General features: G+C 36.8%; 1 protein-coding gene across 2 annotated transcripts in view; it reads right to left on the bottom strand.

Moving 5' to 3' along the window:
• RPS6KA5 (ribosomal protein S6 kinase A5) overlaps positions 1 to 16,507 on the bottom strand; it is a 182,518-nt gene that overhangs the window by 62,519 nt on the left and 103,492 nt on the right. For both annotated transcript variants that reach the window (XM_060004044.1, XM_060004043.1), the window contains 2 exons: positions 11,624 to 11,739; positions 8,502 to 8,609 (listed from right to left, as the gene is read on the bottom strand). In XM_060004044.1, the coding sequence (XP_059860027.1) occupies positions 8,502 to 8,609; positions 11,624 to 11,739 (224 nt within the window). The remainder of the gene's footprint in view (positions 1 to 8,501; positions 8,610 to 11,623; positions 11,740 to 16,507) is intronic.

Genomic DNA, 16,507 nt, shown 5'->3' with positions numbered 1-16,507 from the left:
AATTTAAAATTTTTTTAAAGATTCAAAGAATATAAATCTTAAGAGCGGTAAATTTGATTATATTAAAATGTCAAATCTGATAATGGCAAAAACACCATTAATCACATTAAAGACAAGTAAAAGATCTAAAAAAGAAATTCACAAAGTGCATAATTATCAAGGATGGGTAGCTGGAATATTTAAAGAACTCCAACAAACCAATAACATCAGAAAAAAATTGCAACACTGTGATAGAGAAAACAAGAAACCAATGTACCTCAGAAGCAGAATGGATAAATAAACTAGATAATTCATATAAAAGAATATTATAGAGCAGCAAAAATGAATGAAACAGATTCCTATTTATCAGCTTGAATAAATTTTAAAAATAAGTCAAATAAAAAACAATCTGCAATATAATATGCCATTTATGTACATTTTAGAAACACAAGCTAACAGTATATATTGTTTATGGATGTAATATATAAAGTAAGGATACTAAAACAAGATTAAATTCAATCCACCATCCACTCTTCGCCTGCACCTGTGCTGCTAAATGTGGTTTTAAGAAAACCATTTTTTCTATATTTGTGGCTGACAATATATCTATCCCCAGTCTCTCTCTTCTTAGGTTTAAATTGAGCCAATGCTCAATTTTCAGTCCGTGTCTTACTTGACCTAACAACAGTATTTGATATAGTTGATCATTTTTCATCCCTGAAACACTTCTTCACTTAGCTTCCGGGGACAACACACTTGCCTGTTTTCTTCCCAACCTCCTCATCCCTTTTTCTCAGTCTCCTTTGCTGGTTTATCTTCCTCTCTTGACTCTCTTAATGTTGGAATAACTAGAGTTTATACCTTTGTCGTTTTTTCTTTTCTATCTATACTTAACTCTGTTGGTATTCTCATTCATTTTCATGATTTTAAATACTACTTATATATTGGCAAATTCCAAATTCCTATCTCTAGATGAGACTTCTCTCCCAAATTCCACATTTATATATCCTACTGCCTATTAAACATCTCTGTATGTCTAACAGACATCTCAGACTCAACTGGTTCAACTGCACTCCTCCAGCCACCCAAAACCTCCCCATCGGCATATTAGTTGACAGCAACTTCATCCCTCCAGCTGTTCTGGCCCCAAACCTTGGAGCTACTGTTGATTCCTCTTGTTCTCTCACACCCTATATTCAAGCCATCAGGAAATTTCATTAGCGCTAATGTCAAAATATATCTAAAATCTGACTATGTCTTCCAACCTCCTCTGCTACCCCATGGTCTAAATCAATGCCATCTCTTGTTGGGGTTAATGCAACAGCTTCCTAACTGGTCTCCAAGTTTCCAGATTTGTCCCACTACAGGACCATCATGCTTGGCAAACAGAATCTTTTTAGATAACTCAGGCCTTGTCATCTTCTACGTAAAGCTCTCCAGTGGCTCCCGTTTCACACGGAGGACCCATAGTCCTTACAGTGGTCTCCCATGCCCTGCACGATCTGCACAGTCCTTCCTCCAGATGACCACCTCCACATCCTTCTTTCCCACTACTCTATCCTCACTCACTCTACACACCCACACTTACCTCCTTTTTGTTCACAAACAGCCCAGGCATATTCCCACCCGAGGGCCTCAACACTGGCTGATCCCTCGACCTAGAAATCTCTTTCCTGGATATTGATATGGCTCATGCTCTCTCCAAGTCTTGACTCAACTGTCACCTTCTTAGTGAAGCCTTTCCTGATCACCTGATTTAAAAGTCCAAGCTGCTCTCACCCTGCTACTTCCTATCTCTCTTTCCTCCTGTACTTGTCTTTGTGTCAATTACCATTATCTAACATAGTCCATACATATTTTACTTGTTTATTTGTTATTATCTGCCTAGGGGGGAAATTTTTGTCTATTTTGTTAATTGCTGGATTCCAACACCTAGATAGAACAGTGCCTGGATCACAGTAGATGTTCTCTCAATATTTGCTGAATGAATGGGAAAAAAACCACAAATTGTCCATAACTGTATATGTGAATAGTGGTGCACAGATTCTGCTATATCATTTGCTGTATTTTTATTACATTTGAAATATTGTATAATATAAAACATTTAAAAAGAAATTTGGAAAGTATAAACATTTATTAATCACATTTATGCAATGTTAGTATTCCAGGGTGTCTCTTGCTAAATTCCCCTTATGGGTTTGAAAGTCCCTGACACTTAGAAAATAGATTAAAATAATCTATTTATAGGTTTATATATTGTTTATAGATTAATATATCCTATATTAATATAGAATATGATGGCTAAATATTGTTTTCAAGTAAATTAAAAGTATATTTAACATAATTTGAACAAATGGAATCTACAGTAGAAGTTTCTCTGAAAAGAATCTCAATTCAAAAGTTGTCCCCGCTAGCCCTGTGACATAATTTACATAAAACCTGCCCACTGAACTTGTGCACTCAGCCTGCCTTAAGATAAGAAATAGTATATGAATAAATCTTACCTGAGCCAATAATTTCTCCCATAAGAAAAGTTATAAAAGGATCTGTGAGGCGCCTGAGGACAAAGCCATCTCTGCCTCCCTCCCCCTCCTCCTGTCCAAGGGCAGGGGATCTGCTCTGATATCTGGTGGACAAAACCTTTACAAATGGCTAAAGCGTAGGTATTAGTAACTGAATATTGTGTAATATTGTTTGAGTAGAGGAAAAACAGGGGCCACAGAAGAACCCTCTGACTGGTTTCTAGGTCTCCTACTTTCCCAGCACTTCCATCTCAATATTTACCTTAAAATAACTAGAATTATCCCAGAGTCATGATTTTGGCAAATGACTGATAGGACTTACTGACAGACTTAACAGGCTCTTCAGGAGCACATGCAAATGAACAGAATCGTGAATAGATGTCAGTCACTACGGATCCATCAGGAAGGGAGATGGACGAAACTAAAAAGCTGCCTTAGACAGTTGGCTTGTCGGACTCCTCATGCAAACACACTCTTTATGGATCCTGAACCTCACCTAGGCATCTTGAGACATGCACACTGTAACAGCAGAATCCTTAAAAACTAGGCATTTATTAGACAAAGATGTAATTTAAAACTTTCCTACAAATAAGAAAATTATGGGAGAATAACTTAAGATTCTCATTTGTATGTTTTAATTTTACTCATAGTCATCTGAAATCTGAATAGTACCTCTTCCAGTGGAAACTGATATTTACATTGTGCTTTACACTTTAAAAAAGTACTTTCATGAGCATTAACTCATTGCATCCATATGAAAATTATATAAATTCGATATGACAAATATTATTTTACAGATGAAGAAACCAAGACTGAGAGGGGTTAATGACTAAGTGACTTGCCCAGTGTCACACAGCCAGGCAGTGGAGAACCGAAAAAGATCCTCTAACTTCAATATGTGTTCTTTCCACTACACTAAAATGCCTCTTCTATGTTCAAAGAATTAATTAATGAATAACATTATCTGAACGGAGCAAAGATTGCATTTTTCTATTTTCTGGAAAGAAAAATGCACAGGCCTTTTCCTTTTAAGTACAGCTACCATGTCAGTGAGTTATAATTAACTTAGCTACCTCTGTTTTAAATGTTGGGATGTTATTTTTCTTCTACTTTTATTTATCTACCTGAGGATTCATGTTAATAACCTGTTGTGAATTTTTTCAAATGCTCAATGTTAAATTATGAAAACACAGAATACATATACTATAGTTAAGTATAGGGTAATTAATAACACATGAATATATCACTTTGACATTATTTTCTTATAAACAAGAACAGATGCCCTTTTTAGAAAAATGCCTTTAAAGTCTTCAATGTTAAAACCATATATCCAATACCTAGCAGACTGACTCACAGTAAGAACTCAACAAATGTTTGCTGAACTGTATTCTCAAAAAACCTTATGAAAAACATATATCAGTGTGCAGATATTTAGAAATGTCTTTTTTTATTCTCAGAATTACAAGGGATTTGTGAAATTATGTGGTTAAGAAAAGAACATATCAGTAAAAGTATCAAATTTGTATAGTGCTCATTATCATATAAAAGATTGTTAAGGTTTCTAAAATAAATCAATTTTATCCAGTATACGATTTAGTTTAGCAAATTACAATCTAGAAATAATTATATGAGGTAATGATGAATACTTCTAAAATCTAGGCTCATGAGGGCAAGGAATTTGTTTCTTTCACCACCATATTTCTAGGGTCTAGTACAATACCTGGCACATAGTAGGTACTCAATAAACATTTGCTGAATTATTAACAAATATACAGAGAGATGAGTAGTACACCATGAGTAGAAACTTCAAACATGTCTAAAAAGTAATTCCTGAAAATTAAATAGAAATATTTCTCAGATCAAATGAGAGCAGAATTTGTAATACACAAAACTGTGATAACCTGAAAAAGCAGATTTGGGTGGGGGAATATTAATTCAGGTTTGGAAATGCTGGGCTTGTGTGATGTATGAGAGAGTCAAGGGGAGACACACTCGGGGCATGTTTGGGTCTGGAGCCCAGAGGAGCGGTCAGGGTTGGCCATGTATATTTGGGGATCACCAGCGTACAGGGAGAGAGTGCAAGCATAAAAAGAGTAGAGTACCTAGGACTGAACTGTGAGGAACCCTCAGGTAGAAGAGAAAGAGCCTGCAAAAGACAGCGAGAGAGAGAAGGAAAGGCAGGGGAGCACGGCGTCACAGAAGCCAGGGTGAGACGCAATTTCCAGTTCAACACCACTAGGTAGTCAAGTAAGGTGAGGGCTCAAAAATACCTAAAATAGGGACTTCCCTGGTGGCGCAGTGGTTAGGAATGCCCCTGCCAATGCAGGCGACACGGGTTCGAGCCCTGGTCCGGGGGGATCCCACATGCCACGGAGCAACTAAGCCCGCGCGGAGCAACTAAGCCCGTGCGCCACAACTACTGAGGCTGTGCATCACAACTACTGAGCCCACGTGCCACAGCTACTGAAGCTGGCGCACGTAGAGCCTGTGCTCCGCAACAAGAGAGGCCACCGTGGTGAGAAGCCCACACACCACAACAAAGAGTAGCCCCCGCTCGCCATACTAGAGGGAGCCCGCGTGCAGCAACAAAGACCCAACACAGCCAAAAATAAATAAAATTAAAAAACCTAAAATGGAGGTCAATAGTGGCCTTGGCAAGAACAGGTTCAGTCAATTGGTAGGAGGTGCAAGCCACACTGGAGTAGATTAAGGGGTGAGTAACCTGTGGGTAATAGACTGCACAGACAAATACTGAAAAAGGAGAACATAGGACAACAACTAGAAGGGAATAGGGGATTCTGAGATTGTTTGCTGTTCATCAGTCAGTCCATTCATCCACTCATCTCTCCATTTTTAAACACTTAAGATGGGAGAGACTAGGCTTGCTTAAATGGTGACAGAAAGCGTCCAAGCAGAAGAAGAAGAGGTAGGAAAGAAGAGGGGTAAGTTACAGATAGAGGTAGAGATGTATAATCTCCCTATATAAACTGGAAACCAGGGAGGAAACTCCTCAAAGTGAAGTTTAAGCTGAAAACGAAGGAGGTAGCGTAGGAATAGACAAAAAAGAAGCTCATTCCAAGAAATGATATAAGTCAGGCTGACATGGGAAACCAAAAAGGAATGCTAGCTAATCAAAACAGAAATTGTTGGATGGGAATATTTTTGAGGTGCAATAGGTCTAGGCAGGGACACTTGCTAAGCGGATGCCAGGTGGAATAAGGGGGGAGCAAAGGACCATTAGATCAAGTTTTAGGGGACTCAGAAAAGGAGAGTCCCTACTTGAGCCCTAAGAGTTAAACCTGAAGCCTAGCAAGCCAGTATGTCCTCTTCAGCTAAGAGGAAGAATGAGCTGGTAGTCTGAGGGGAGAAGACAGACGAAACTGTAAGGCTTAATAACACATGACTATAACACATAATTACATGAAATGCAGCTAGGTTGCGTTGTGAATAAGGGAATCTATAAATTACTTCTCCACTTCAGATTGAATCCCATTGTTTCATTTTTGCACCTAAATAACCAATTGCTCCAAAACTGTGGCATCCGACAAGAATTCCCCTCATTACCTTGAGGAATAGCTGTTGAATTGACCAGCAGAAAACACAAGTCTCTCTTGTGAGAAGTGACGCAGCTGATTCAGTAACCCAGCAGTTCTGACCAATTTGTATTACTGTATTAAAACCCAACAATTCTGATCACGTTTGATTTTTGTTTACCTCTTGCTTTGGTTTCAAACATTTTGCTCTTCCTCAGTGCCAAAGTCTGTTTCTGCCTACTGCCAAATGATGAGCCACACATGTCCAGAAATACAGGATTCACGAACTGATTCTTTCATTGTAGTATCACCAGAACCTAGCCTAATGTCCAGCAGATAGAAGTCTCTCAACAAATACTGATGAAGTGAATGAGTAAATGTACGTGCGGCTCCACGGGGAGAGAAAAAAGTGATCACCGACTCTCTCTATGCAGGGGGAGTCCTCCATCTTTACATGCCAAGGGTCCTTTGACTGTCTGTTGAAGCCGATAGACCCCTTCTCAGAATAACGTTTTTACATATATTGTAGGACAGAGCAAACTAATGATATTGAAATACAATGAAATCAAAATATCAAGAGAAATTGTGACATCATCACAAATGTGCTTCTCCGGCATAGGCTGGGCTTGCTAAGCCGCAGGCATCACTGCAGGGAGATCTGGCTGGGCCAGTTCACTGGCAAAACCACTAGCCGACAGCATCTGTAGATTTCTTTCTCAGTTCTCAGAGAGGAATCCTCCCAGGTCTTGTCTAGGAAGCCACCGTTCTCAGAAGGAAGGGGCAGCAAGAGGCCATGGCAGTTCCACAGTGTAGTGTGGCAATCTTCACGCCACCCCCTAGCTTTGACGGTGTCCTCTCCCTCAACCGTGCCCCTTGTCCCTGAATCCACAGTTTTGTCTATTTAACCTTGTCAGCTTTCCACGAGGGTCAGAAAGGCAAGGTTTCCTACGGGGATAGTGTATATCTGAGATCTGGGGGGTACCTGTTTCTTATATAGACTTCCAACTAATCCTCTTGTGTCCTGCACTCTTGCTTTGAGCGATGCCTGGTGCCCCCAATTCCTGAGCCTTTCTGGGGGTCAGCGGTGCAAATTAGCCTGCTTTGGGGATTCTCATGTTACTGGCTTAGGATTCAGCTCTTTCAGGAGTGTTACATCGGTTACAACTAGTATTTCTGCTGTCCATCTTCCAGAATCTGGTTGCTGTTTTCCTCTCTCCCTTTTGAGTATATGCCTATTTTACGCCTTTACTTATACTTGTAGTAGGGTTTAGTGAGGAAACAACCATCAACATATTTCAGCTGTCACATTTTTCAAGTTGCCACTAAAATTTTTAACCAAGTTTGAAAAATCAAACTTTGAAGAAAAATCCTCAAAAATTCATCTCATCTTTTTCATAACTATGATTTTTCTATCAAAGATAATCAACATATTGTTAAACCCTCAGGTTCATGAAGGCAGAGACCGTTTCCCTTTTGTCACTGTATTATCCAATATCTAGCATAGTAGAAGTGGTCAATAAATATTTATTGATAAGTGATTGAATACAGATATGAGAAAAAATTGGGATCCTTTGTTTTCATAATTTTAGTACTTATCTAACTCACCTAGGACTGCTTTGGCAATATTCTAAAAAGCCAACAATCAGAAATAGATACACCTAATTTGGAACCCAAATTACAGTAAAGAAGTCCTTTATTACAAAAATTTAACTGTGATTCTGTATACTATAACAGTAATTTCTTGGATAGAAAGGAACTGGCATTCAAATTACTTAGTTGTCTTGAAAAACTAGCAGTGTAAAAATGTACTTTTTATTACAACTGCTACATAAATAGTATCTAATTACAACTAATAAATGTACAATTTTAAATGTTATTAAATAAATCTTTAACAATAAACAAATTTTAATCAATGCTGAAAACGCAAAGTCCTTCATATTTAAAATCTGTACATTAGCTATTACATTTTAGTTTGTATGGGCAAAAAAACAGCAAGTTTATTAAAAAATTAGGTCTAGTAGATCCTTGCTATTCTTGTCAAGTGAGTTCAAAGAGCCATCATGACATGTCCTACCTTGTAATTATAATGTAAACTGTATGTGCTTTGTTTTGTAATTCTTCACTGGCTATTATCTAAGCCACGATTTTCCTAAAAGGCCCAAAGCGTTATTTTAAAATTTCAGTTATATTTTATGGAGAAAGTTAAATGCATAATTTTGTTTTGTTTTTAACTGGGGAACTCTGTTATATCCGTAAAAGGATTACTGGAATTCTAGCAGGATGGTTCCATGGTAATTTTAAACTAAAAACTTTACAGTTATCCATGTCAAGATATTCCTCTGGGCAAACTTGTACAAAAATCCATAATCTGTTTAGTACTATCCCATTAAACGCTCATTCTATAGCTCATTTTTCATCATTGTTTACATTCTGTTTTACTAACTTCAAATTAAAATATAATACTCACTTCATCAGCCACAAACTCCTTACTCAGACCAAAATCTGTCAGCACCACATGGCCATTAGAATCAAGTAGAATATTCTCAAGCTTAATGTCACGGTATATAATCCCCAGCTGTAAAAACAAACAAATATGCATATTAAAATAACAATTTCCAAAAAATGAATTAGAAAAGTCTTTCTTATCTACCTTAAAAACAAACCAAAAAAAGGCATTCTCCTGCTCAGGGTGCTATGACGGCTCTTAGTCACAGGTCGGGGCAAATCTAAATTCCTCCATCTCAGGGTTTATCTGCTGGGTTCCCTCTGCAACCATGTCTTCATGCTCCATATAATGAGGGTACATTCCTGTCGGACTAGCTTCTGTTGGGTCTACTTTGACTACTGCTTCTTCCTGGGTCACTGTTCTTGATGGATTTCATCCTCACTCCAGATGATCTTCAGGTGCTTTCTTAGCCAATTCATGTCCATCACCTGTAATGGCTTCAGAAGGCTTTCCTGAGTAACCACTTCCCACACTGGTCATTTCTTTGTTTTTATTCCTATAGCATCTATATTTACATCGTACTTACATAAAAGTAATTGATATTTTCTAGGTACTTCCTGTTCTTCTTGATATAACCATATCCAAACTCTGTTTTTTCACTTTTTATGCATTTACCTAGTATCTAGCACAGTGTCATATGTCAAACAGGTAATTAATAAAGGCTTGTTGAATAATACACTCCTAAACATGAAGGCTGAAGATCACAGGTTAATTTTAGTTGATCTTTAGTTCTAAATAAGCAATGTAAATCAATTAGATATTTAAATATCCTTCTATTTTGTTTTGTATGTAAGTTTTATAGTAAAACACTTCAGCTCTATGACATAAATGAATCTACCCAAGTTATATAAGAAGTACTTGATATGCATGAATTCCACGTTCCATGTTATGTCAGCCCGAATTAAATGTTTTTAAACTTAGAAACACTGCTTTCCTCAACACTAAGTATATGAAAAATAAGATTCTTGATGCTTTCTTAAAATTGAAACAAAAAATTACACAAGGAAAAACACTAGGCAATTTTCTTCCAAGAACCTCAGTGGGTTTTTTTTTCATATTTTAAAACATTATTATATATTGTAAATGCACAGTCCGTTAGACATTTGACTTGAAGCCTTACAAGCACCTAACAGCCAGTATGACTTTTTTTTTAACAACCTCTTTGGAAAAGATTTTTGGAATAAGTCATTTACTACCTGCTTTACCTCATCACTTCCAAGTAAACTCCCCGTTTTTGTCTCTTCCTGAGAAACTCAGTGTTAGTAGCTATATCAAGATTATCATTATTAGCTTTGTGTTATATCTCTTTGTATTTATCTTTTTAGGTAGTCAGATTAAGAGAAATTTAGCTAAGATCTAATCTGCGATATATTTCCCTTTATATCAATTACATTTATATCTTGTTCTCATCATGTTCTCTACCTCTGTGTTTCTGATTACCCTGTTTTAATAATAATGAATGTTCATGAATTTTCCCTTTAAGAAACAGAATTAACAGTTTTCATACTAACCAAAAACTGAATTTACTAGCTTACCTGTCAGAGCTTTGTATTTTGTTTGTGTTTACTCTGGTGTTTATGGTGATTTCCACCATCGTTTTTATATTATAAAAATTACATCTGATTCCCCTAAGCATAAAACAAAGCTTTTCAGCCTATTCCCTGGCCCAATTTGGCTCATGTATAAAAATGTCCTAACTACTTTATACCCCACAAAAATAACCATAGGCATAAAGTTCATCCCCACACCACCAATTCTATCAGAAGGAATACAGATGCCTGTTCCTATCACTTCAGTTCAGCTCCCACCTTACACTCCCCTTCCTTTCACTCCATGGCACTGCAGCCCTGCGCCCCAGAGCCTTCTCTGCTTCCCTCCTGTTCTTAGACGTTTCTTCATTCACTCTCCTTAGAATTCCTCTTCTGAACCCTGTCTCCCTCTACCTGCCCAGTTGTGTTCCTGTTCTGGGCTAGATCTACCCATTTCTTGATGCCTTCCTTCTTATATCTTCTCATCATCTGTTCTCACAGCCTCTCCCACCCGTTACCACCATCCTGCAATTCTCATCTCCCTGCCCCTTTGAAAATGTCATCCTTTTTCCTTGCCTTTTTCCTTCATTTCTCTCCATTCTTTTTTATGCTCCATAATCAGCACTTCCATCTTTTTTTAATCTGTAATCTAGTGTAGCATCTGAATATATAACGAAGAAAAACAGCAGCTTTATGATGTACCTATATCATCTGAATTTAGCAACTCGAGTCATCCTCCTATGGTCTCACACAACTTTGATAAGAATTATTCTAGTACTTTCTATTTCTTGGAAATACACACAAGCCTAGTCTACATAATGACTGTTTGCTTCTACAGTAATGCTTCCTCATTAAAAAAATATTTTTAGTCAAAATTTCTTGGATCAAGATTAATAGTATCTGAAGTAATATTTTTTAAAAGTTTAAACCGATTTTATAGAGTTCAAACAGCATCACATACATATATGAATTCCACTGAAAAAGTTGAGTAACTGAGTTCATGCCACATGAAGGCAACGGAGCAGGAGGGAGGGAGGGGGAGCAAGAGAGGACCTTAGGGGTGAACCAAATGGAAAAGAAAGCGAGAGTGGGAGAGGGGGATAGCTGGGTAGCATAGGTAAGTGCTTCTTTCAAATATTCCAAGCTAATTGGGAAACATACTCCGAAGATGCACAGGCAGAGTCTGCAGTGGAGTAAGTCACAATTAAGGAAATACATATTATGACTTGTGGGTTCATCTTAAAGGTTATTTTAAGAATGAAAATCCTTTATTCTAATGATACTTTGTAATAAGCATCAGAATTTTTCATGAACAAAACCAAAAAAATGCTCAGGTTCTACCTTTTTAATCTGCAACCCAGAAACTATAAAAGGAAATTAGACTTTTACAAAGGGAACAATGAAATTGAAAAAATGGGTAATGGTCTATGAGTGTGCTTCCACAATCTCCACCAAGACAATGACATGTAAACGCATTAGCTCTTTTAGCTCCATCATTACCTCAGTTACTAGATTTTTACAAAAAGGAAATCCCAAAGGTTAAGCATCTCTTACCTTGTGGAGATGTTCGAGGGCAAGCACGATCTCTCCAACATAGATCTGCACCTCATGCTCTGTGAAACGCTCTCTTTGAGAAAGATGAGTAAAAAGTTCTCCACCATTTATATAATCTAAAAATGAAATATATTTTTTCTGTCTTTGACTTGTATACATAAACTAAAGGAAATATTTCCTTTTAACCACTTTGGATTCACCATAAGGCATTGATTTTAATACATTATTTTTGTACAATTCTTAGTATATAGTTTCATATAGAATATATTACTAAATTCATATAAATACAGTTCCATAAGTTAATGACTACCCTAAACCACAATCAAATGAATTTGCATAGAGTATTACTCTTAAAACTATTACATGAAATCTGCATATTTTAAAATAATTTTCCCAAATCCAGCATATCAGAAACCTCTGCCATGACCATACACTTCTTAACTTGCTGTAAAGTACCAAAACATCAACCACCATAATAACTAAAAAATGAAAACAACAAAACAAAACTCCCAGCCTTTCCTTTGTAGTAGTGGCCGGTCACTATTTTTAAGCAGATTCCCTATTTTCCAGAATTGTCTATGGAGAGCCCTTCTAAAAATGTCTATTAGGCAGCAGGTAGCCTTCATATGGTTCCACAGAACTCGAAAGTAGAAGTAGCACAACAGGGCTGAACCAAAACACCTGAAACTAAATGATTCCCATTTGCCTTTCAATTTGCCCATTTTATCCCAAGAGGAATAATGAAATAAGAGAGAAAAAAGCTACAGTGAGACATAAATTAGGAGCTGAATAAGCCACAACTGTGTTCATAATAGGCTCTAAGACATTTATCGATAAACTGATAATAGTTTCATCAGAAACTAACCATTACTATCTTACACAACATTTGTGTGTGAGAAACAATGTACACCTAGAAAACAGTCACAGCTATAGATTAAAGCTTTTCTCCTAAAAAAAATCTGAAAAGCATGTATCCCAAGTATATTCATTTGTCAAATTTACCGCAATTTGATAAAAGACCAAAGCAAAATCTTCATTAACTCACAAATTTTTATCTTGACCGTTTTTCAAATTCCAAACAGCTGATGCAACAGAATGAAAGAACTCTAAAAGCTGGTTGTTTTGCAAAGTATTTTGCAAAGCACATGCCAGCAAAAAGCACGGCCCTTTTAAAACTTTCGTATTTTGCCAAGGGTTTTAATTATATCTTAACACAAAGCTAATTATTAAAAAGGTGTAAAGGAACACAGCATTCCTGCAAACTAACAGTGAATTTTTTCTACCTTTAAGTAGTCACTTATTTAAATCTAATACTGATGTTTATGCATATGGTTTCCATAGTTAGTCATGGTACAGAAATAGGCATTCAGAGGTCAGTTGACCAACTGACAAACTCCTACACACCCTTGAATGTCCTACTTAATGATCTCATTTTCAATAACCACTCCAGCAGAGTTGATCACTTCCTTTTATGTTACCCCCTGTGTTTATTAAAAACTTATACCACTGCAATTATATTGCTGCACTGAAAATGTCTATTTGCATACTTCCTTTCTCTGCTAAACTCTGAGCTTTTTAAAGTCATGATCAATCTATTCATCTTTAAAAAAAAAAAATCACTCTGAAACTCAAAGGCAAGTGAGTTGTAAAAAAAAAAAATAACCCAATGTACTCCTGTCTTTGAGGCAACTTGATATAATCCAAAGAACCTGGGCTTTATAATCAATAAACCTGAACTAGACAATGGCTCCACTGTGTCCTGTCTTGAGCAAATAAAGTCTCTCTCAGTGTTAGTTCTTTATCTATAAAATGGAAATCAGAACTACTATAGATTATTGTTTCTTGAAACATAGAAAGTGTTTTGTTTGCATTTACTGGGGAGACTAAGAAAAATTAACTACAAATCTAAGAAGACAAACCTAAAACAACATCGTCACCTGCTTCCTACTTGTAGAATAGACCAACAGCCCAAGGTGAAGACTTGACATTCATAAAATAAACATGCTTTATTTGTAGGTACAGGGTTGCACACTTTATAAGCTGAACAGCCAACTCTATCCAGTGGTCCAAACTGTCAACATTGGTAAGGTAGATATATAGGCTGCCAAAGGACTGTAACAGCAGGAGCTGCGATACCTGGAGTGGTGTTACAGGGTAAGTTCTATCAATAGCAGGGATATGAGGTTAGTGGGAATCTCTGTAAGATAAGTACCTAGAACCCTCACTTGTTATAATTCTAGTTGTTTTGTTTGGTATGTAGTGGTATCTCGTTATGGTTTTAATTTGCATTTTCCTGAATAATAATGGTATTTAGTATCTTTCTGTGCCTTATTGGACATTTCTGTATCTTCTTTTGTGAAACGTCTATTAAGGGTTTTTTCTTTTTTGCCCCTTTTGGTTTTTTCCTCACAATATAATTCACATACCATGAAATTCACCAATTTGAAGTGTAAAATTCAATGGTTTTTAGTATATTCAGAGTTGTGCAGCCATCACCACATTCAATTTTAAAATATTTTCACACACTCCCCCCGCAGAAATCCCAATTTATGTTTCTCCTTTAGTTGCTTGTGCTTTTTTTAAAAAATTTATTTATTTATTCATTTATTTATATTTTGGCTGAGTTGGGTCTTCGTCTGTGCGCAGGCTTTCTCTAGTTGCGGTGAGCGGGGGCTACTCTTCATTGCGGTGCACGGGCTTCTCATTGTGGTGGCTTCTCTTATTGCGGAACACAGGCTCTAAGTGTGCAGGCTTCAGTACTTGTGGCTCGTGGGCTCTAGAGCACAGGCTCAGTAGTTGTGGCGCACGGGCTTAGCTGCGCGCGGCATGTGGGATCTTGCCAGACCAGGGCTTGAACCCGTGTCCCCTGCATTGGCAGGCAGATTCTTAACCACTGCGCCACCAGGGAAGCCCAGTTGCTTGTGCTTTTGATGTCACATTTAAGAAATCACTGCCAAAACCAAGGTCACAAAAATTTACCCCTATGTTTTCTTCTAAGAAATTTATAGGTTTAGTTCTTACTTTTCATCTTTGATCCATTTTGAGTTAAGTTTTGTGTATGTTTTGAGTTATGGGCCCAATTTCCTACTTTTGCATATGGTTATCCAGCTGTTCCAGCACCATTAGTTAAAAAGACTGTTCTTTCCTCATTGGCACCCTTGTCAAAAAATCAATTGACAGTAAATGTAAGGGTTTATTTCTGGACTCTCAATTCTAATCTATTATCTATATGTCTATCTTTATTCCAGTGCCACACTTCTTGATTATTGTAGCTTTGTAGTAAGTTTTAAAAGTGTGAGTCTTCCAACTTAATTCTTCCTTTTCAAAATTGTTTTAGCTATTCTAAAGTTCCTTGAGTTTTCCATACAATTTTAGGATGACTTTGTCAATTTCCATAAAAAATAAGCTGGGATAAGCTGAGAGAGGTCTGTTAAATCTATAGATCAATTTGGGGAGTATTGCCATCTTAGTAATATAAAGACTTTCAATCCATAAACATAGAATCTTTTACCATCATGAAGTATCCATTTTTATCTCTAGTATACGTTTTTGTTAAGTATATTTTGTCTGATATTAGTATAGCCGCTCCTGCTTTCTTGTGGTTGCCGTTTGCATGATTTATCTTTTCCTATCCTTTTTCTTTTTAACCTGTTTGTACCTTTGAATATACAGTGTATCTCCTGTAAACAGTATATAGTTGAATCTTTCCCCCGTCTGACAATCTCTGTCTTTTGATTGTACTGATTAATCCATTCACATTTAATGTTATTATTGATATAGTTGGACTTATGTCTTGCTATTTTACTTCTTTGTTTTCTACATATTTCCTATCTTTATTTGTTCCTCTATTCCTCCTTACTTCTTTCTTTTTCATTAAGTAAATATTTTCTAGTGTAACATTTTAATTTCTTTAATGAATTTCACTTTTTTTAGTTATTTTCTTAGTGGTTGCTCTATGGCTTACCATACACACATTATCACAGTTTCAGATTTATACCAACTTAATTCCAGTGATATATAGAAACATTTCTCCTACATAGCTCTATTCTTTCTTCCTCCCTTTTGAGCTATTATTGTTATACATAGTATAACTATGTTAACAAATCCAACAACACATTATAATTATTACCTTATATAGATTTATGTCTTTCAAAGAGGCTGAAAGAAAAGAGAGCAAGTACATATTTAGAGTTTGTCATATTAGCCTTCCTATTTACCATTTTTGGTTCTCTTTATTTTTTCTTGTGGCCCCTGGAGCTGGAGAGCACAGAGGTTTCTGGCCGTTGTAAGGATTTCAGATTTTACTCTGAATGAAATAAGAAGCCTCTGGAAGATTGAGTACAACAGTGGTATGATAAGACTTCCATTTTAACAGGATCAATGACTCTGGCTGCTGTGTTAACTTTCAAGAGGGAAAGTAGGGAGATCACTTGCAGTAAACAAGGAGAGATGATGGAGCCTAGGAGAAAGGTGACAGCTTGGTGGTGGTAAGGACCCAGCCCTACCTGAGCACATGAAGAGATGGAATTGGTGTTACCTGAGATGGGGAAGGCTGCAGGAAGGACAAATCTGGAAGGGATGATCCAGAGTTCACCTTTGGAAATGAGGAATGCACAGTGTCTAACAAATAGTAAAAGCTCAATAAGTGGTAGTTATCATCATCATCATCACCATCTTGAATTATTATTCTAAGACTGTTAAAAGGTAAAAAAGAGCCCTCTGGAAATCTTTTAGGAAAAGGAAGATAAATTTCTTATGGCCAGTTAGATCATTAAGAGGAGGTTGCATATAAATTCCTTGAAATTATGCACAATTTTCTCAAGTATATGTAAGCATGTGTGCATTCTACTGACAAGAGAGGGTCCACAGCTTTTATCAGATTTT

Source organism: Delphinus delphis, chromosome 2, assembly GCF_949987515.2.
Source record: "Delphinus delphis chromosome 2, mDelDel1.2, whole genome shotgun sequence".
Taxonomy (NCBI): domain Eukaryota; kingdom Metazoa; phylum Chordata; class Mammalia; order Artiodactyla; family Delphinidae; genus Delphinus; species Delphinus delphis.
This window is presented reverse-complemented; position numbering and strand designations above follow the sequence as displayed.